This window comes from Amblyraja radiata, chromosome 41 (genome assembly GCF_010909765.2).
Source record: "Amblyraja radiata isolate CabotCenter1 chromosome 41, sAmbRad1.1.pri, whole genome shotgun sequence".
Lineage (NCBI taxonomy): Eukaryota > Metazoa > Chordata > Chondrichthyes > Rajiformes > Rajidae > Amblyraja > Amblyraja radiata.
In genome coordinates this window covers 11,096,597-11,116,906 of record NC_045996.1, presented here as the reverse complement: position 1 = coordinate 11,116,906, position 20,310 = coordinate 11,096,597, and the positions used below count along the sequence as shown (strand labels likewise).

The 20,310-nt window shown below is 48.3% G+C and overlaps 2 protein-coding genes across 2 annotated transcripts; one reads left to right on the top strand and one right to left on the bottom strand.

Annotated features, from left to right (window-relative positions):
* Window positions 1-789: 789 nt before the first annotated feature.
* LOC116967683 (2-oxoisovalerate dehydrogenase subunit alpha, mitochondrial-like) lies at window positions 790-16,565 on the bottom strand. Its single transcript, XM_033014274.1, has 9 exons — window positions 16,425-16,565; window positions 13,336-13,512; window positions 11,617-11,703; window positions 10,412-10,520; window positions 8,391-8,552; window positions 6,271-6,477; window positions 3,951-4,092; window positions 2,799-2,970; window positions 790-1,241 (listed from the first exon to the last, which is right to left on the bottom strand). Exons 1-9 carry the CDS (start codon window positions 16,515-16,517, stop codon window positions 1,071-1,073), a joined length of 1,320 nt encoding a protein of 439 aa, XP_032870165.1. The 5' UTR covers window positions 16,518-16,565; the 3' UTR covers window positions 790-1,070.
* A 302-nt stretch (window positions 16,566-16,867) lies between these two features.
* LOC116967896 (exosome complex component RRP46-like) lies at window positions 16,868-20,175 on the top strand. Its single transcript, XM_033014546.1, has 3 exons — window positions 16,868-16,987; window positions 18,803-18,916; window positions 19,932-20,175. Exons 1-3 carry the CDS (start codon window positions 16,888-16,890, stop codon window positions 20,060-20,062), a joined length of 345 nt encoding a protein of 114 aa, XP_032870437.1. The 5' UTR covers window positions 16,868-16,887; the 3' UTR covers window positions 20,063-20,175.
* The last annotated feature ends 135 nt before the right edge of the window (window positions 20,176-20,310 follow it).

The window sequence follows — 20,310 nt, the reverse complement described above, 5'->3', positions numbered from 1 at the left end:
AAACACAGGGTCTTTTCAGCTGGTCTAAAAGACACTTCCAAATGAGCATAAGTCACTGCGTCCTCTCCTCACCTCTTAAACCCACAACTGACCAGCTGATGCAAGCAAGAAGCATGGAGGAAACGGCCAAGTCGACATTGTGCTGTGTGTTTTGAATTCAATCGCATGCGTTGCTGTGAGACCTTTAGCCCACTGCTGGACAGAATGGGAAGTCTGCTTACATCCCATCAAGCCCCCATGCCATGTAAGACTCGGATAGAACCAGAGGACACAGGGTTAGGGTAAAGGGGAAGAGATTTGGGTACTTTCTTCACCCAGTGAGTGGAATGCATTGCCTGAGAGATTGGTGGAAGCTGGGTCACTGTACACCATGAGGCATAGGGGCTTGATGGACCAGATTCTGGGCAATGGGTTAGTATGGATGTGTTGGGCCAAATGTACCCTTTCCAATTATTCTATGATCATATTGAGCAAGGATGCAGAGCGTGACTCCGAGATGTTGGAGGGGCAAGGTTAGTGGCAGAGTGTGTATTATTTCAGAGACATCATGTGTTGGCCTGGACAAACACTGAGGGGCAGATACGTTCCAGCACCAATGCCCAGGAATGAAGTGGTAGGGAAGGGAGGTGGGAAACGATGCAGAGGGGGATGAGGGTAGACAAAAAATGCTGGAGAAACTTAGCGGGTGAGGCAGCATCTATGGAGAGAAGGAATAGGCGACATTGCGGGTCGAGACCCTAAACGTCACCTATTCCTTCTCTCCATAGATGCTGCCTCGCCTGCTGAGTTTCTCCAGCATTTTTTGTCTATCTTCGATTTTTCCAGCATCTGCAGTTCAGAGGGGAATGAGGAATTCACTGCCATTAGATTCCTCCAAAACCCAGCGAACAGCAACACAGACCACCAAGACCTGGGCAACTATAGAGAGAGGAGAGCGTCACCATAGTTAGCATTAGTTTTGGAAATCGAAGGGTTAACAGGAAGCAACTTTGTGGACTCAGGATTAAAGTTAGTGTTGTGTGCGGGACTGAAGGGCGGGCGGGCGGGGCTGGGAATCGACACCATGGCATCTACTTCTCATAATGGTCCATGGGATAATGCTCGCCGTACATCTTCAGGTGCCTCTGCAGCGCCTCCTGCTGTTTCTGCAGCAAGACCGGCATTTCTTCGTACACGTCCGTGAATAAATAGTCCACCTTGGGCTTCAGCTCACGTTCGGCCTCCTCAAAGGCTTCCATCACCTGGCAATGAGACGGCAGGTCATAAGTGATAGGAGCGGAATTAGGCCGTTCGGCCCATCAAGTCTACTCCGCCGTTCAGTCATGGCTGATCTATCGTTCCCTCTTAGACATAGAAACATAGAAGATAGGTGCAGGAGTAGGCCATTCGACCCTTCGAGCCTGCACCGCCATTCATTGTGATCATGGCTGATCATCCAACTCAATATCCTGTACCTGCCTTCTCTCCATACCCCCTGATCCCTTTAGCCACAAGTGCCACATCTAACTCCCTCTTAAATATAGCCAATGAACTGTGGCCTCAACTACCCTCTGTGGCAGAGAATTCCACAGATTCACCACTCTGTGTGGTGAATCTCTGGAACCTCTGCCTTTTCCCCATAACCCCCGACACCCGTACTAATCAAGAACCTATCTATCTCTGCCCAAAAAATATCCATTGACTTGGCCTCCACAGCCTTCTGTGGCAAAAAATTCCACAGATTCTCCACTGAAGAAATTCCTCCTCATCTCCTGCCTGAAGGAACATCCTTTAATTCTGAGACTATGACCTCTAGTCCTAGACTCTCCCACTAGTGGAAACATCCTCTCCACATCTACTCTATCCAAGCCTTTCACTATTCGGTATGTTTCAATGAGGTCCTTCCCCTCATTCTTCTAAACTCCGGCGAGTACAGGCCCAGTGCCGTCAAACTGGTCAGCTGGTTGGGTTGTGGGCAGGACTGCTGTTTTATCACCAGTGGCTATCGGTGCCCCTACTGATCTGGACCAGTCCAGAGTGAAGCATGAAGGTGTCCTTGTCCCAACTGTTCAACCAGCTGTGCTCCCATACACACCATGTCTCTTGTAAGGAAAAGATCAGAGAGGTGCACAGATTCTCTTGTGTAAAAAAAGTTACCCCTTAGATTCCCATTAAATCTTTCTCCCCTCACCATAAACCTATGTCCTCTGATTCTCGATTCCCCTACTCTGGGCAAAAGACTCAATTTACCCAATGTATTCCTCCGTTTAAGAAAGAACTGCAGATGCTGGAAAAATCGAAGGTAGACAAAAATGCTGGAGAAACTCAGCAGGTGAGGCAGCATCTATGGAGCGAAGGGATAGGTGACGTTTCAGGTCCAGACCCGAAACGTCACCTATTCCTTCGCTCCACAGATGCTGCCTCACTCGATGTATTCCTCTCATCATTTTGTACACCATAAGATCACCCCTCATCCTTCTGCCTTCCAAGGAATAATATCTTAGCCTGCTTATCTCTCCCTACAGTTCCGGCCCTCGAGTCCTGGCAACATCCTCGTAAATCTTCTCTGCAACCTCTCCAGCTTAACAATATATCTGCAAAAACCGTGGGTATATCTGATCTATTCCTCTCATGATTTTGGACGCGTCTTGGTCTAACGGCCTCTGCTTATAAAGTTCTGAGACCTGTTATGTATGAAGTCCACCAGGATTGCATTTCAGGTAAAGCAGTGACTAAGTACCGGAAAGAGAATGTAATATGCTGAGGTCCTTCATTTCCAGGTGCCGAGGGTGGGGTGGAAGGGTGAGGAGAGTACCTACCCGTTTCCTGGACTGTTTCCTCCATGCTTTCTCCTGTTCCTCATCCCACCAGCCCTTGTTCACCATGTAGTGTCTGAGCCTGGAGATGGGGTGATCTTGCTTGTCCCAGTAGTTCACTTCATCCACTGACCGATAGGCCGAGCTGTCGTCGCTGGTGCTGTGATGTCCGATCCTGAGGGGGTTCGCAACACAAACCCGCGCAGCGTATCAGCACGTATATGTTGCAATATTACACCTTCAATTTTACGCGGGGGTTCAGTTTAGTCTCGAGATACGGCGTGGAAACGGGGCCTCTACCCACTGAGTACGCAGTGACCAGCGATCCCTGCATATTAACACCATCCGTGCACTCTGGGGACAATTTACACTTGTACCAAGTAGCCAATTAACCTACAAACCTGCACATCTTTGCCCTACACCCACGGGGAAAACATACAGACAGCTCCCAAAGTCAGGATCGAACCCGGGTCTCGGTCGCTGCAAGGTGTCTAGTGCCCCTGTCCCACTTAGGAAACCAGAACGGAAACCTCTGGAGACTTTTTTTTTTTTTTTTTAGATGTTTTTATTAAGGACAGTGCATATTTATAAACATTTGCATGCAATACGCAAGATTATAGCTATAGGCTAATTTCCATCTGTAGTCCCTCTGGTAAACCAGGTTAACACATCACAACACATTCAATCCATAAGAAAAGAATCAAGAAACTTGCGCCCCACCCAAGGTTTCAGTGCGGTTCCCGGAGGTTTTTGTCAGTCTCCCTACATGCTTCCACTACCTGCAACCTCCGGCAACCACCTGCAACCTCCGGGAACCGCACGGAAACCTTGGGTGGGGTGCAAGGTCTCCAAATGTTTCCGTTCAGGTTTCCTAAGTGGGACAGGGGCTTGACTCTCTCTTGAAAGCATTCAGACAACCGGCCTCCACCGCCCTCTGAGGCAGAGAATTCCAGACTCACAACTCTCTGTGTGGAAGAAGTGTTTCCTCGTCTCTGTTCTAAATGGCTCACCCCTTATTCTTAAACTGTGGCTGCTGGTCCTGGACTCCCCCAACATCGGGAACATGTTTCCTGCCTCCAGCGTGTCCAAACCCTTAATAATCTTATATGTTAATCAGAATCATTGAGAGAACTTATTCACACACACGGGACTTACCTGTAGGTCATTGCCTCAATGAGGAAGGGCTGGTTTTCAGCCACTGCCCGGCGCCGAGCCTCTTTAGTAGCGTTATAGACGGCAAAGACGTCATTCCCGTCCACTCTGATTGAGATTATCCCATAACCAGGGCCTCTGGCAGCTATTGGGAAAGAGAGAGTGCCAAGATGTCGATAGTACCAAAATTATTATCTGTGTTTCATGCTCGACATCAGGGACTGTGCTTGACATTACCAACTCCCTGATGTTCCGACGGTCACTCCAACCCCATGGTCTTCATATTTAAGAAGGAACTGCAGATACTGAAAAATCGAAGGTAGACAAAAATGCTGGAGAAACTCAGCGGGTGAGGCAGCTTCTATGGAGCGAAGGAAATAGGCGACGTTTCGGGTCGAGACCCATCTTCAGTTTCATGCTGCCTCACCCGCTGGGTTTCTCCAGCATTTTTGTCTTCATATGTCACTGGCAACCCATAAGCATCTACGTCACTCCCACTCTTTGATGTTACTCCCAACCCACGACTTTTGCTACATCACTCCCGCCCCATGGCCCTTCGATGTCACTCCCGGTCTCATGACCTTCTAAGTCACTTCCAACCCAAGAGCCTTCCTTCGTTACTCCCAATCCGTGGCCCTTTCTGCATCACTCCCACCCCGTGGCCCGTCCACCTCACTCCCAACCTTCGAAGTCACTCCCAACGCATGAGCTTGCGATGTCACTCGCAAACCATGACCCTTCCTACTTTACTCCCAATCCATGGCTCTCCTACATGGCTCCCAACGCCATGGCTCTCGTAACTCACTCCCAAGCCTATCACTCCCAACCAATGACCCTTCCACATCAGTCCCAACCTCATCACTTCCAACCCACGATGCTGCCATAATCGTCCGATCAGCAGAGAAGGTTATTGGCTGCAACCTTCCATCCATTGATGAACTGCACACTGCAAGGGGCAGGAAGCGAGCGGGCAAGATCATCTCTAACCCCTCTCACCCTGGCCACAAACTCTTTGAATCACTTCCCTCTGGAAGGCGACTCCGGACTGTCAAAGCTGCCACAGCCAGAAAAAAAACTGTTTTTATCCACGAGTAGTTGCTCTACTCAACAGCCAAAAATCTGTAGCCTCCCTACAGGTGATCTGGTATTTTGTTGGTTCACATGCTTGATCAATGGTGTTTTATCATGAATGTTTTATTATTATTATTATTTAGTGTTTTCTGAATCATTCGTAACTGTCACTGTATGTCATGTTGTTACTTGTGGGCGGAGCACCAAGGCAAATTCCTTGTATGTGAATACTTGGCCAATAAACGCACTTACTTACTTAATAACTCCCAACCCAAATTGTCCCTAACAATGGTGAGTAGGAGAAGTGGGGGAGTTGATGGGTATATGTGAGAGAATCGTGGGGCATGTTGCTAACACAGATGCACCAAGAGCCAGCAGAGAAACAGGCCCTTCGGCCCAACTTGTCCATGCCTACCAAGATGCCCCATCTGTGCTAGTACCACTGGCTTACGTTTGGACCATATCCCTCTAAACGTTTTCCAACCATGTACCAGAGGGCATCGGTTTAAGGTGAAGGGGTAAAGATATTAATAAAGGAATCTTAGGAGTAACCAGAGGTTTCCTTCAAAGGGTGGTGGGAGTATAGAACAAGCTGCCAGAGGAGGTAGTTAAGCCAGAGACAATCACAACACTTAAGGCAGATACATGGATCGGACAGATTTAGTGGGATACGGGCCAAACGCAGGCAGGTGGGACTTGTGTAGATGGGACATGTTGGTCGGTTGGGTCGAGAGACCTGTTTCCATGCTGTATGACTGTATCTCTCTATAACCATGTACCTGTCCAAATATCTTTTAAATGTTCTTACTGTACCTGTCTCAACTACCTCCTCTGGCAGCCTGTCCCATATACCTACTACCCTCAGTGTGAAAAAGGTACCCCTCAGGTTCCTCTCAAATCTTAAAGTTATGTTCTATGGTTCTCGATTCCCCTGCTCTGGGTAAAAGACTCTGTGCATTCAATGGTCTCCTTCTATGGCACAAGGAAGTAAGAGAAAGGGATAGTACTGGGACTAGGGGATGAGTTGCCTCTTTTGGTGCTGCAGTATTCTTTGGTCCTATGAACTCTCCAACTCCCAACAGTTTTGTGCCTTTTCATACTTCTCGTTTCCCTCTCTGCTGACTTTGTCTGAAGAAGGGTCTCGATCCGAAACGTCACCCATTCCTGTTCTCCAGGGAAGCTGCCTGACCCGCAGCTTTGTTATGTCTAGCTCCCAACAGCATCTCCCTTGTACGGTGCTGCCAATACCTACCGATGCCGTCGCCTCTGTACTGCTCGTGAGTTGGTGTGGATATTGCATAGCCGTTGTTTCTGCAGAAGAATATGATGGGGCACTCTAAAGTGGCGGAAAAGTTGAAGCCGGCGTGAGCATCCCCTTCGCTTGCCGCGCCTTCTCCGAAGTAGCAGATGACGGCGCGGTCCGCCTGGCTGACCTTGTAGGCGTATGCGGCCCCGACGGCTGGCGGTCAAAGAGCGGAGAGAGGGTCAAAAAAAAGCACGGTCACGCGGAAACGATAAATTCAATCAATGATGCCTACACCGTTGGGAGAGAGGAAAACTCAAAACCAAACGGGATCAAGTACAAACTGGGCTTGTTCCCTGACACTCCCCCAACCCCTCACTCCATCCACTGCTGCAGCTTGAGGAAGGGGCAAGGAACAGCAGAGGGGATGTTCCATTTTGCTTTAGTGCTGATGGAGACTAGTTGGTCTTGTAAAGTAGGAATTATGGTGATAATAAATGTGGTAAAGTCCCACCAACATCCTGTTTTGATGAGCAATCTGCTGGAGGAATTCAGTGGGTCGAGCAGCTTCTGGGGGGAGGAGGGGGATTCACGACTGAGATGCAGCGTCTCATAGACATAGAAACATAGAAAATAGGTGCAGGAGTAGGCCATTCGGCCCTTCGAGCCTGCACCGCCATTCAATATGATCATGGCTGATCATCCAACTCAGTATCCTGTACCTGCCTTCTCTCCATACCCCCTGATCCCTTTAGCCACAAGGGCCACATCTAACTCCCTCTTAAATATAGCCAATGAACTGGCCTCAACTACCTTCTGTGGCAGAGAATTCCAGAGGTTCACCACTCTCTGTGTGAAAAAGTGTTTCCTCATCTGTGCTCTAAATGGCTTACCCCTTATTCTTAAACTGTGGCCCCTGGTTCTGGAGAGGGATAATAGACAATAGTTGCAGGAGGAGGCCATTCGGCCCTTCGAGCCAGCACCTCCATTCAATGTGATCATGGCTGATCATCCCCAATCAGTACCCCGTTCCTGCCTGCTCCCCATATCCCCTGACTCCGCTATCTTTAAGAGCCCTATCTAGTTCTCTCTTGAAAGTATCCAGAGAACCTGCCTCCACCGCCCTCTGAGGCAGAGAATTCCACACACTCACAACTCTCTGTGTGAAAAAGTGTTTCCTCATCTGCGCTCTAAATGGCTTACCCCTTATTCTTAAACTGTGTGGCCCCTGGTTCTGGAGAGGGATATGGGCCAAATGCGGGCAGATCATAGTCAAAGGGTCACAGAGCATTGAAACATTAGCCCAGCTTGCCCACGCTGACCAAGATGCCCCTTCCACCATGATCCAACCTGCCTACATTTGGCCCACATCCCTCTGAACATTTCCTATCCATGTACCTGTCGAACTGTCTTTTAAATGTTGTTACAACAGCAAATGGGTCAACTTAGATGAGGCAACTTGGTCAGCATGGACAAGTTGGGCCGAAGAGTCTGTTTCCGTGACCTACGACTGAGTTTTCATCAGGCATCTGAACCATTCTACTACAACTAGAGAGCAGTCCCGAACTACCCTCGACCGCATTGGAGACTATCTTTGATCGGACTTTATTGGGTTTATCATGCACTAAACGTTATTCAGGTTATTCCCTTTATCATGCATCTGTACACTGTGAATGGCTCGGTTGTAATCATGTATTGTCTTTCCGCTGACTGGTTAACAGGCATCAAAGGCTTTCCACTGTACCTCGGTACACGTGACAATAAACTAGACTCAACTGAACTAACTTGCCGGCAGCACGGTGGCGGGACGGTAGAGTTGCTGCCTCACAGCGCCAGAGACCGGGGTTCGATCCTGACTACGGGTGCTGTCTGTATGGAGTTGGTACGTTCTCCCCTTGACCTGCGTGGGTTTTCTCAGAGATCTTCGGGCATACAGGTTTGTAGGTTAATTGGCTTGGCATAAATATGAACAATCTGTCCATAGTGTTTGTAGGACAGTGTTAGTGTGCGGGGATCGCTGGTCAGTGTGGACTCGGTGGGCCAAAGTGCCTGTTTCCGCACTGTATCATATCTAATCTAAACTAAACTAAATGAAGCAAAGGTAACCTGTTCAGATTTCTAGTCATTACCCTGGGGTATTTGCGTGGCTAAGGGAGAGGAGATTGTAACGAAGTGCAGATCCTTGCTGCCGTAATGAACTGGCATCTGGCGGCCCTTGCCCACATCGCTAGCGCTGGCGTAACACTGCGCCATGAAGAGCTCCAGCGACAGGCCTCGGTACATGAGGACACCTGCAGGGGTGACAAAGTACAACCTGAGCAATGGGAATGAATTGGCAGTGTCTGAGATGACGAACCCCTTACAAATCGCACACCTTCCTAATCACTACACAGGAGACAGAGGCACACAGCACAATCCCATTAATGGCAAACTAGAGATTAAACTGTTGTCTTGTTTAAGAAGGAACTACAGATGCTGGAAAATCGAAGGTAGACAAAAATGCTGGAGAAACTCAGCGGGTGAGGCAGCATCTGTGGAGCGAAGGAAATAGGCAACGTTTCGGGTCGAGACCCTTCTTAACTGTTGTCTTGGTTATTCTACTCAAGGGGAAATATATTGGCCAGGATGCTGGGAGAACAAAGGGGCGGCACGGTGGCGCAGCGGTAGAGTTGCTGCCTCACAGCGCCACAGATCTGGGCTTGATCCTGACTACGGGTGCTGTCTGTACGGAGTTTGTACGGTCTCCCCATGACCGGCGTGGGTTTTCCCTGTGCTCCAGTCACCTCCCACACTCCAAAGACGTGCAGGTTTACAGGTAAATAGGCTTGGTATAAGTGTAAATTGTCACTAGTGTGCGTAGGATAGTGTTAATGTGCGGGGTTCGCTGGTCGGTGCGGACTTGGCGGCTGAAGGGCCTGTTTCTGCGCTGTAACTCTAAATTAAACAAAACTGTTTATTGTAGTTATTGTACTTAAGAGGACAAATATTGCCAGGATGCTGGAACAACTAAGGGGCCCAGGTCTCTGGTGGTGTAAAGGGCCTGTCCCACTTACGCAATTTTTTTCGGCGACTGCCAGTCGCAGCAGGTAGCCGAAAATGTTCAACATGTTGAAAATCCAGCGGCGACCAGAAAAAGGTACGACTCTTTGGGCAACTATGCACGACCATATAGGCGCCACCCTGCGACATGTCACCAGTATGGTCGTGACTAGTCGCACAAAGAGTCGTACCTTTTTCTGGTCCCCACTGGGTTTTCAACACGTTGAAAATTTTCGGCCACCTGCTGCGACCATGACGGGTGCCGGCAGTCGCCGAAAAAATCTCATAAGTGGGACAGGCCCTTAAGGCAGCAACTCTACTCAGATTCAGATTCAGATTCAATTTTAATTGTCAGTGTACAGTACAGAGACAACGAAATGCATTTAGCATCTCCCTGGAAGAGCGACATAGCAAATGATTTGAATAAATAATAATAAGTGATAATAAGTGTCCGGGGGTGGGGGGGTGATTGGCAGTCACCGAGGTACGTTGTTGAGTAGAGTGACAGCCGCCGGGAAGAAGCTGTTCCTGGACCTGCTGGTTCGGCAACGGAGAGACCTGTAGCGCCTCCCGGGTGGTAGGAGGGTAAACAGTCCATGGTTGGGGTGAGAGCAGTCCTTGGCGATGCTGAGCGCCCTCCGCAGACAACGCTTGCTTTGGACAGACTCAATGGAGGGGAGCGAGGAACCGGTGATGCGTTGGGCAATTTTCACCACCCTCTGCAATGCCTTCCGGTCGGAGACAGAGCAGTTGCCATACCATACTGTGATGCAGTTGGTAAGGATGCTCTCGATGGTGCAGCGGTAGAAGTTCACCAGGATCTGAGGAGACAGATGGACCTTCTTCAGTCTCCTCAGGAAGAAGAGACGCTGGTGAGCCTTCTTGATCAGAGTTGAGGTATTGTGGGTCCAAGAGAGGTCATCGGAGATGTTGACTCCCAGGAACCTGAAGCTAGAAACACGTTCCACCTCCGTCCCGTTAATGTGGATGGGGGTGTGCGTGCCGCCCCTTGTGCTGGGGGTGTACTGTTGTGCCTCCATGTGGCCCTATTTATTGTTAAATCTTATGTCTTATCTGGCAGCCCAGGATATAAACCCCACATTTCACTTACCTGCCTCCCTGTATTGTCCAAACACCAAGTCATCTGGTTCCAACGCAGCTGCACTGCCGATATGTGTGCCCTCCTCACCGTAGTTTGTCATGTAGAAGGATATGCGGCCCTGTAACACAGGCACAGTGTCTAACACTGGCAACGGGCCATAAGCCGGGACACACCAATGCTCTTCACAGTCAATGAAGAACTTTTTGTAACACAGTCACTGATGGAATGCAGGAAGCCACAAAGGCCAGGTTGCACACAGCAAGCTTCCACAAACAGCAGTGTAGAAACATAGAAAATAGGTGGAGGAGTAGGCCATTCAGCCCTTCGAGCCTGCACCGCCATTCGGCTGATCATCCAACTCAGTATCCCATCCCTGCCTTCTCTCCATACCCCCTGATCCCTTTAGCCACAAGGGCCACATCTAACTCCCTCTTAAATATAGCCAATGAACTGGCCTCAACTACCTTCTGTGGCAGAGAATTCTACAGATTCACCACTCTCTGTGTAAAAAATGATTTTCTCATCTCGGTCCTAAAAGACTTCCCTCTTATCTTTAAACTGTGACTCAGTGTGTTTACAATGAGATCAAATGATCATACACTGAGTCTACTTCGCCAGTCAATCATGGCTGATCTATCACTCCCTCTCAACCCCATTCTCTTGCTTGTTCCTCAATAACATGACACCCTAAACATCAGTCAATCTCCCCCATAACTATACCTCATGGATTCCACAGATTCTGACTAAAGAAATTCCTCTTCATCCCCTTTTATTCTGAGGTGATGCCCTCTGGTCCTAGACTCTCCCACCAGTGGAAACATCCTCTCCACATCCACTCTATCCAGGCCTTTCACTATTCGGTAAGTTTCAATGAGGTTCCTCCCCCCTCATCTTCCTAAACTCCAGCGAGTACAGGCCCAGTGCGGCCAAACGCTCATTAATATGTTAACCCACTCAACCCCGGGATCATTCTTGCACGATCCTCTCCATCGCGAATACATCCTTCCTCAGATATGGGGCACACAATCTGTTGTTAGAGGCGTTGGGAGAAGCTAGGAAACCAGAGAGAACCCCCTTGCTCCTCTAACCCAGCGGAGGGATTTCATTTGTAATGTCGGTACATCAACAGTGCAGCTCTCAGTTCAGCCATAAATGAAAAGAATTAGTGGCTCAAATTCCAAAACAAGCAGAGGAAAATCCTGCCGTGTACTTACTTGTCGTTGAGACTCGTACAAAATGCGATCCATGGTGTTCAGCAGCGTCATCTTCTGATAGAATTTGAGGACCATCTCCTTTGGCAACTACGGGAAGGGCAGAAAGAGTGAACAGGAGTAGATCTGTGAATGGGGCAAAAACTCACCAGCTTAGTGAATGGAGGGGATAATAACCACTTCAGGCCGTGGAGGAATGGAAACACTGTTATAGTAAGTGTAGGAAGGTACTGCAAATGCTGGTTTAAACCAAAGATAGACACAAAAAGCTGGAGTAACTCAGCGGGTCAGATAGCATCTCTGGAGAAAGCTAATAGGTGATGTTTTGAGTTGAGACCCTTCTTCAAACTTACGTTTTGGGTCGAGACCCTTCTTCAGACTAGAAGGGTCTCCACCCGAAACATCACCTATTCCTTTTCTGCAGAGATGCAGTCTGAGTTACTCCAGCTTTTTGTGTCTATCTTCACTGCCTGTAATAATATAACCGCCTTGAGAGAAGGGACTGACAGAAATAACTGAGGTCTAGAAGAGAACTCCATTTGCAAGCTATTTTAATTTTGGACTGAAATCACTGAGAAAAGAAAAGTCCATATTTTTCCAGGGTGGCATAGTGGGGCAGCGGTAGAGTTGCTGCCTTACAGCACCGGCTACCCGGGTTTGATCCCGACTACAGGTCCTGTCTGTGTGGAGTTTGCATGTTCTCCTCATGACCCGAGTGGGTTTCCTCCGAGATCTTCAGTTTCTTCCCACACTCCAAAGATGTACAGGTTTGTAGGTTAATTGGCTTGGTGTAAATGTATAAACGTAAAATAGTCCATGACCACAAGAAATTGCAGCTAATTGTGGACGCAGCCCAGACAATCACCAAAACGTACTCTCTTCCATTGACTCCATTCATACCTCACACTGCCTCAGCAAGGCCAGCAGTATAATCAAGGACGAGTCGCACCCTGGCCACTCCCTCTTCTCCCCTCTCCCATCTAGCCAAAGGTGCAGAAGTGTGAAAACGCACACCTCCAGATTCAGGGATAGTTTCTTCCCAGCTGTTATCAGGCAACGGAATCATCCTTCCACAACCAGCGAGCAGTGCTGAACTACTATCTACCTCATTGGTGACCCCCGGACTATCCTTGTTCACACTTTGCTGGCTTTACCTTGCACTAAACGCTATTCCCTTATCATGTAGATACTGTATTCCCTTATCATGTATCACTGTAAATGGCTCGATTGTAATCATGCATTGTCTTTCCACTGACAACAAAAGCTTTTCACTGCACCTCGGTACATTTGACAATAAACTAAAAGCCCTGTCCCACGGTGCGAGTTCATTTGAAGAGCTCTCCCGAGTTTGCCCTGACTCGAACTCGGAGATTTACGGTAATGGCCACGGTACTCGGGGCTCTCGTGGACATTTTTCAACGTTGAAAATTTTTCACGAGTCTTCCCGTGCTTACCTGCCGTTAGCGAGTCTTCCCGAGTACCTGCCGTTAGCTTTACGAGCCGCTAAGAGACGTCCCCGAGCTCCGACGTACCCGCTACGTTCATTCTCTGTGCTTACCATGAGTTTGATTTTTTTTAAACTCGGGAGAGCACTTGAATGAACTCGCACCGTGGGACAGGGCTTAGACGTATTATTCCCTATCAGGCCACTGTGAGACCGCATGTTAATGGTTCAACATGGCACCAGGCTGCAGTTCTGCTTTGGGATGGCACATGACAAACCTTGGGGTCTTCATCCGGGTTCATGATCTGTCCCTGTCGGTCCATGACCCGATAGATGGGAATACCGGATATCACGTTGGGCTGGAGAAACTCCAGCCTGTCCACAAAATCCGCGGAGGCCCCCGGGAACTGGGGCTTCTCATCCAGCGACGTGAATTGCTGCTGATGAACGGCATGCTGGAGAGAGAACAGGAAAGTGTCAGGTGTCAAATATACATGCGACGCATGACAAACTATCCTCCTTGGAACTGAGGAGAGATTTCATTGAGATATTCAAAATTCTTTTAAACATATAAAATTATAAAAGGACTGGACAAGCTAGATGCAGGAAAAATGTTTCCAATGTGGGGCGAGTCCAGAACCAGGGGCCACAGTCTTAGAATAAAGGGGAGGTCATTTAAGACTGAGGTGAGAAAAAACTTTTTCACCCAGAGAGTTGTGAATTTGTGGAATTCCCTACCACAGAGGGTAGTGGAGGCCAAGTCACTGGATGGATTTAAGAGAGAGTTAGATAGAGTTCTAGGGGCTAGTGGAATCAAGGAATATGGGGAGAAGGCAGGCACGGGTTATTGATTAGGGACGATCAGCCATGATCACAATGAATGGCGGTGCTGGCTCGAAGGGGCGAATGGCCTCCTCCTGCACCTATTTTCTATGTTTCTTTGAATCCTAAAACTACAGCCTGAAAGGGTAATGGAAGCAGAATCAATTTAGGGAAAAAGTGCAGTAATTAGTACATAGACACAAAATGCTGGAATAACTCAGCAGGACAGGCAGCATCTCTGGAGAGAAGGAATGGGTGACGTTTCAGTCTGAAGAAGGGTCTCTAAAGATTCGGTCTGAAGAAGGGTCTCGACCCAAAACGTCACCCATTTCTTCTCTCCAGAGATGCTGCCTGTCCCGCTGAGTTACTCCAGCATTTTGTGTCTATCTTCGATTTAAACCAGCATCTGCAGTTCTTCCCCGCAGTAATTAGTACCTTTGCAAACATGAAACACAGCAAATTTGCACACAGCAAGGATCCATGATCACCAATGAGATAATGCAGGAGATAATGGTTGTAAAAAAATATATGATTTTGGTTTAGATACAAATATTATTTAGGATGTCTACCCAAGTTGGTTAAGTTGGGTTTGGTAAAAATATCAAATTGTCCCTAGTGCTAGTGTGTGGAGATGGCTGGTCGGCAGGAACGTGGTGGGCTGAAGGGTCTGTAACCACGTCGTTTGCCTAAACTAAACAAACATCCATATTTTACAGCCCTCTACTGTATAACTCTTCACAGTTTCTTTGTCCCTCAAGAGAAATACGACCCAATCTTGACTGCATAACGCACTGGGTTTGTTTGTACAATATTATCAGAAGTGATTTTGTACCTGGTAACGACTGCTCTTACTAAGTGCTCTGCCCTTGTGCTAGGTTATCTGATTTCTGTGTGCTGTAATCCCCATTCTACTCTCCACCTGAGCAGAGAGCATTCACATCACAAATTGTTTCATCCAAAGAAAAAACTAAGATGGGCCGGCACAGTAGCGCAGTGCCAGAGACTTGGGTTCTATCTTGACTATGGGTGCGGTCTATACGGAATTTGTACGGTCTCCCTGAGGGTTTTCTCTGGGTGCTCTGGTTTCCTCCCGCACTCCAAAGACGTACAGGTTTGTAGGCCAATAGACAACGGTAAAATTGTAAAGTGTCTCTAGTGTGTAGGATAGTGTTAGTGGATGGGGTGATCACTGGTTGGCATGGACTAGGTGGGGTGGGTGGAGAGGGGGTTTAAGGGACTGTAGATGCTGGAAACAGAATTTTTTTAAAAGACAAGGTCCTGGAGGAACTCAAGTAAAAGACAAATTGCCGGAGGAACTCAGCAGGTCAGACAGTATCTCTGGATCCATAGAGTCATTCAGCGTGGAGACAGTCAGCATGGAATGTGTTGTAAACAGGACCAGGTATATGTGGAGGGACGAGGACAGACGACCATTAGAGTCGAGACATTGCCTCAGAAGTCAAGAGTGTTTTATTGTCATGTGTCCCAGATAGAACAATTAAATTCTTACTTGCAGCAGCACAACAGAATATGTGAACATAGTACTCTGTAAACACAGTAAACTGTAAATATAATAAACAAGGAAAAAAAACTTCAGTATGTGTATGTATATATATATATATATATATATGTGTGTGTGTGTGTGTGTGTGTCTCCCCTTTCCTCCTCCCCTCTTCTCTCCCCACCCCGTCTCCCTCTCCCCCCCTCCCTCCGCCTGTGTGTTTGGGGGGGTGGTTAGTGTGAGTGTGATGCGCGTTGGGAAAACAGACCCAACGGGTCTGCACTTGGTCTAGTATATATATATATATATATGTGTGTGTGTGTGTGTGTATATACAAAGAGGAAGATGACTGAACTTTATTGCCTTCCATCACAGTGGGAAACTCGTGTATTGTGTTTTTTTTAGTGGTATGGCAACTCAAATTTCACTGTACCAATTCACGCACGTGACAATAAATGTGAACTTGAAGTGTGTGTGAGAACTGAAGAAGCTGGTTTAAACCAAACAGTGTGTGTGTGGTGTGGGTGTTGTGTGTGTGTGTTTGTTTGTTGTGTGTGTGTGGTTGTTGTGTGTGTGTGTGTGTGTGGGTGTGTGTTTGTTGTGTGTGTGTGTGTGTGTGTGTGTGTGTGTGTTTGTTGTGTGGTGTTGTGTGTGTGTGTGTGTGTGTGTATAGTGAATTAAAGGATGTCCCTGTTGTGCTTCAAAGTGTGTGTATCTATATATATATATCTATATATATATATATATACACACACATGATATATATATATACACACGTAGGTTGGAGTCATTGACAGCACCTGCGTGTTGTTTTGTGGGATCTGAAGGATTTACAGATTCAGTTGTGCTTCTACAAGTAAGAATGTCACGGTTGTATCTGGGACAGGGGACAATAAAACACTTGAGTCTTGTCTTGACTGTCGGCCCGCGGGCCAGCAGCAGGTTTGACCGGTCGCCCTTCACCCCGCCGCGGCGCCTCGGCCTCCCCTCCCTCCCCTCCCTCCCCTCCCTCCCCTGCCCCGCAGCCCCGTGACATTGACTTACACTGGCGGAGAGAGGCCGCCGAGCCCCAGCAGCGATGGAGCAGCGGACGCCGCGCCAGCCTCTGCCCAGTTGTCTGATCACCACCGCCGCCATCTTCACCCTCTAGCCCAGCTGCTGCTGCTGTTGCCCCACAGTGTCAACACCCTCACATACACAACCCCAGGACCCCACCCATCCCCCACTCCCACCGACCCCCAACCCGAATAAAATAATCAAGCCTTTAAAAAAGTTAATAACCGCCGAGAAATTCCCTTCAGAGAAACTAATTTAAACCAGGCGTGCGTTGGACATCTGTGCTTGTGGGGGCCTGGATGGGGGTTGTCGCGGTGGGCGCGTCACGGGTTGCCTCTCCCGCAGCGGATTGGCCGGGGTGGGCGGGTCCGGCCGCTGATTGGTGGAGGGCGCCGTCCGTCAGGCGCGGTGACGCGTGTAGAGTGCGCCGCCGGGTGGGCGGGAAACAAAAATGGCGGCGGCTGTTGGGGGCGAGATGCAGCTTCTGCGCCCGTTCTGCTGCGAACACGGACTCCTGTCCCGGCCCGACGGCTCGGCCTGCTTCACACAAGGTGGGTGCTGCTTGCCACGGCCACCAGGGAGAAGCCAGTGTTTAAGAAGGAACTGCAGATGCTGGAAAATCCTGGCCACACACTCATCTCCCTGCTGCCTTCAGGTTATAGGTTTATGCATGCAACCTATAACGTAGCTACCTCAATACCACTAACCACGCCTACTCATATCAGTATAACTGTGAGATCCTCCCTTTGTTCCTCCCTGTTGGTTCCAGCACGCCTGAAGACTAGATGCTGTCAGTGCTGGGACATGTGTACCATGTGCTATAATAAAGGACTCAGTTAAGGTTACAGTGTGTTAGACGTCTACGCTTTACATGGTGTCAGAAGTGGGATTGAGGTAGCTACGTTATAGGTTGCATGCATAAACCATCTACAGTACAGGAGCCTGAAAGTATGCATGCAGGTGCAGCAGGCAGTGAAGAAAGTGAATGGTATGTTAGCATTCATAGCAAAAGGATTTGAGTATAAGAGCAGGGAGGTTCTACTGCAGTTGTACAAGGTCTTGGTGAGACCACACCTGGAGTATTGCGTACAGTTTTGGTCTCCTAATCTGAGGAAAGACATTCTTGCCATAGAGGGAGTACAGAGAAGGTTCACCAGACTGATTCCTGGGATGGCTGGACTTTCATATGAAGAAAGACTGGATAGACTCGGCTTGTACCCGCTAGAATTTAGAAGATTGAGGGGGGATCTTATAGAAACTTACAAAATTCTTAAGGGGTTGGACAGGCTAGATGCAGGAAGATTGTTCCCGATGTTGGGGAAGTCCAGAACAAGGGGACACAGTTTAAGGATAAGAGGGAAGTCTTTTAGGACCGAGATGAGAAAATCATTTTTTACACAGAGAGTGGTTAATCTGTGGAATTCTCTGCCACAGAAGGTAGTTGAGGTCAGTTCATTGGCTATATTTAAGAGGGAGTTAGATGTGGCCCTTGTGGCTAGTGGGAATAGGGGGTATGGAGAGAAGGCCAGTATGGGATATTGATTGGATGATCAGCTATGATCATATTGAATGGCGGTGCAGGCTCGAAGGGCCGAATGGCCTACTCCTGCACCTATTTTCTATGTTACTGTGAAAAGCTTTCCATAGGTAGACAAAAGTGCTGGAGAAACTCAGCGGGTGCAGCAGCATCTAAGGAGCGAAGGAAATAGGCAACGTTTCGGGCCAAAACCCTTCTTCAAGAAGCCCGAAACGTTGCCTATTTCCTTCGCTCCATAGATGCTGCCTCACCCGCTGAGTTTCACCAGCATTTTTGTCTACCTTCGATTTTCCAGCATCTGCAGTTCCTTCTTAAACAGGTTTCCATAAGCTGTGTTTAAACTGTACAACTCCTCCCCTTTCTGTCGTGGGGTAAACTTGCCCCCCCCCCCCCTTCCAACTAATCCCATTGATTCCCCCTTGCTTTGTACCAACCTCACACTATCCTCTGCTCCAGTGGTCCCTCGGGACTGAGGATGTCTTGCATCCACTTAGGTTTAGTAGGTGGTGTATGAGATGGTGAGCTCATTGTGCCTTGTCCTGACCCTAAATATCACCTATCCCTTTTCTCCAGAGATGCTGCTTGACCTGCTGAGTTACTCCAGCATTTTGTGTCTATCTTTGGTAGAAACTCGCATCTGCAAGTCTTTGTTTCTACAATTAAACAGTGCAGCTGATTTATTTTTTTCTGTTGTCAAGGGGATACCTTTTCACCTGGTTAACTTTTACTTTGGAGAAGTTGTAACAGCATCACTAAACGCATTGTTGCGACGTATTGACCCTCTGTGGCAATGTTGACACCTGCCTGTGCTAATATGTTTTAATCGCAGGAGATACAACAATTCTGGCTGCTGTATACGGACCCGCCGAGGTGAAAGTGAGCAAAGAGATCTTCGACAAAGCCACGCTGGATGTCCTACTCAAGCCAAAAGTCGGGTTACCAAGTAAGTCCCGAGAGACCATGTTGAGGGAAACATCCAATTAGCTCCCTGGGCAAGAATGAAGACTGACGTGTGAGACTGTTTTAGGTGGGCTGTAGATTGGGATCTGGGTGGATTGCAGTCTGGTCGGAAATAGTTCGTACACAAACGCAAAAACTTTCTTTGAGAAGTCTCTGGCAAAGTAAACATTTTATAGAGCACTCTGACAGCTTGCTTCTTCATCCACTGTGGGTTTGTGTCATAGAACACAGAAACAGGCCCTTCAGTCCACCGTTCCCTGTAGACCACTGAGAATATTCCAATCCTTGTATTCCTATCAACTCTCCCCAGATTCTTCTACCCCCTCACCGACAGACTAGGAAAAATCTAGAGCGGCCAATTAACCTACTAACCCGTACATCTTCGGGATATGGAAGAGAACCAGAGCACTTGGCAGGAGGGAATTGTGGTCACAAGGAGAGCATGCAAACTCCACACAGACAACAGTACCTGAGGCTGGATCTGAGGAGTCTCAAGTATTCTGAGGCAGTGTTACTGTGCCACCCAAGTTGATAATACCACAGATCCTCTAATGCACTGTGTTACCCAAGTAGTTAGTACCTCTAATGAGGAACTTCTTTAACCAGATGGTGGCGAGTCTGTGGAATTCATTGCCACAGGTGGCGGTGGGGCCCACGACATTGGGTATTTTTAAAGTGGCGATTGATAGGTTCTTGATTTGTAAGGGCATCAAAGGTTACAGAGAGAAGGCAGGAGAATGGAGTTGTGAGAGAAAAATAGCTCGGCCTGATTGAATGGTGGAGTAGACTCAAGTCTGCTCCTATGTCTTGTGGTCTGCTGGGTTGAGAATATTGTTGGTTGACAAAAGTGCTGGAGAAACGCAGCAGCATCTATGGAGTGAAGGAAATGGGCAACGTTTCGGGCCAAAACCCTTCTTCAGATTGATGTCAGAGAATGTTGTTGCTGTTATACATATTATCTGACGTCATGCATTCACGTTGATTTTGCTTTTCCAAAGGTGTCGCAGAGAAGAGCAAGGAGCAGATGATTCGAAACACCTGTGAGGCCACCGTGCTGACAGCTCTGCACCCGCGGTCCTCCATCACCGTCGTACTGCAGGTCATCCACGACTCTGGATCTGTATCCTGACCGTGGTGACAGGTCGGTCTCCGTGCCAGCCTCTGATCCCCATAGGCTCCAACAGAAAGACATGGTAACCCAGCGGTAGAGTTGTGGCCTTACAGCGCCAGAGACCCGGGTTCGATCCTGATTACGGGTGCTGTATTATGGAGTTTGTACGCTCTCCCTAGGTGCTCTGGTTTCCTCCCACACTCCAAAGACGTACAGGTTTATAGGCTAATTGGCTTGGTATTAATGTAAACTGTTCCTAGTGTGTT

Bases quoted from the DNA above. Each gene is read 5' to 3' on its own strand.
- LOC116967683 (XM_033014274.1), bottom strand. From the start codon at position 16,517: ATGGCGGCGGTGGTGATCAGACAACTGGGCAGAGGCTGGCGCGGCGTC. The intron at 13,513-16,424 runs GTAAGTCAATGT...TTCTCTCTCCAG, and splicing joins GGCGGCCTCTCTCCGCCAGT to CATGCCGTTCATCAGCAGCA. The intron at 2,971-3,950 runs GTAAGTCCCGTG...GAACCCCCTCAG, and splicing joins ATTGAGGCAATGACCTACAG to GATCGGACATCACAGCACCA.
- LOC116967896 (XM_033014546.1), top strand. From the start codon at position 16,888: ATGGCGGCGGCTGTTGGGGGCGAGATGCAGCTTCTGCGCCCGTTCTGC. The intron at 16,988-18,802 runs GTGGGTGCTGCT...TTTTAATCGCAG, and splicing joins CTCGGCCTGCTTCACACAAG to GAGATACAACAATTCTGGCT. The intron at 18,917-19,931 runs GTAAGTCCCGAG...GCTTTTCCAAAG, and splicing joins GCCAAAAGTCGGGTTACCAA to GTGTCGCAGAGAAGAGCAAG.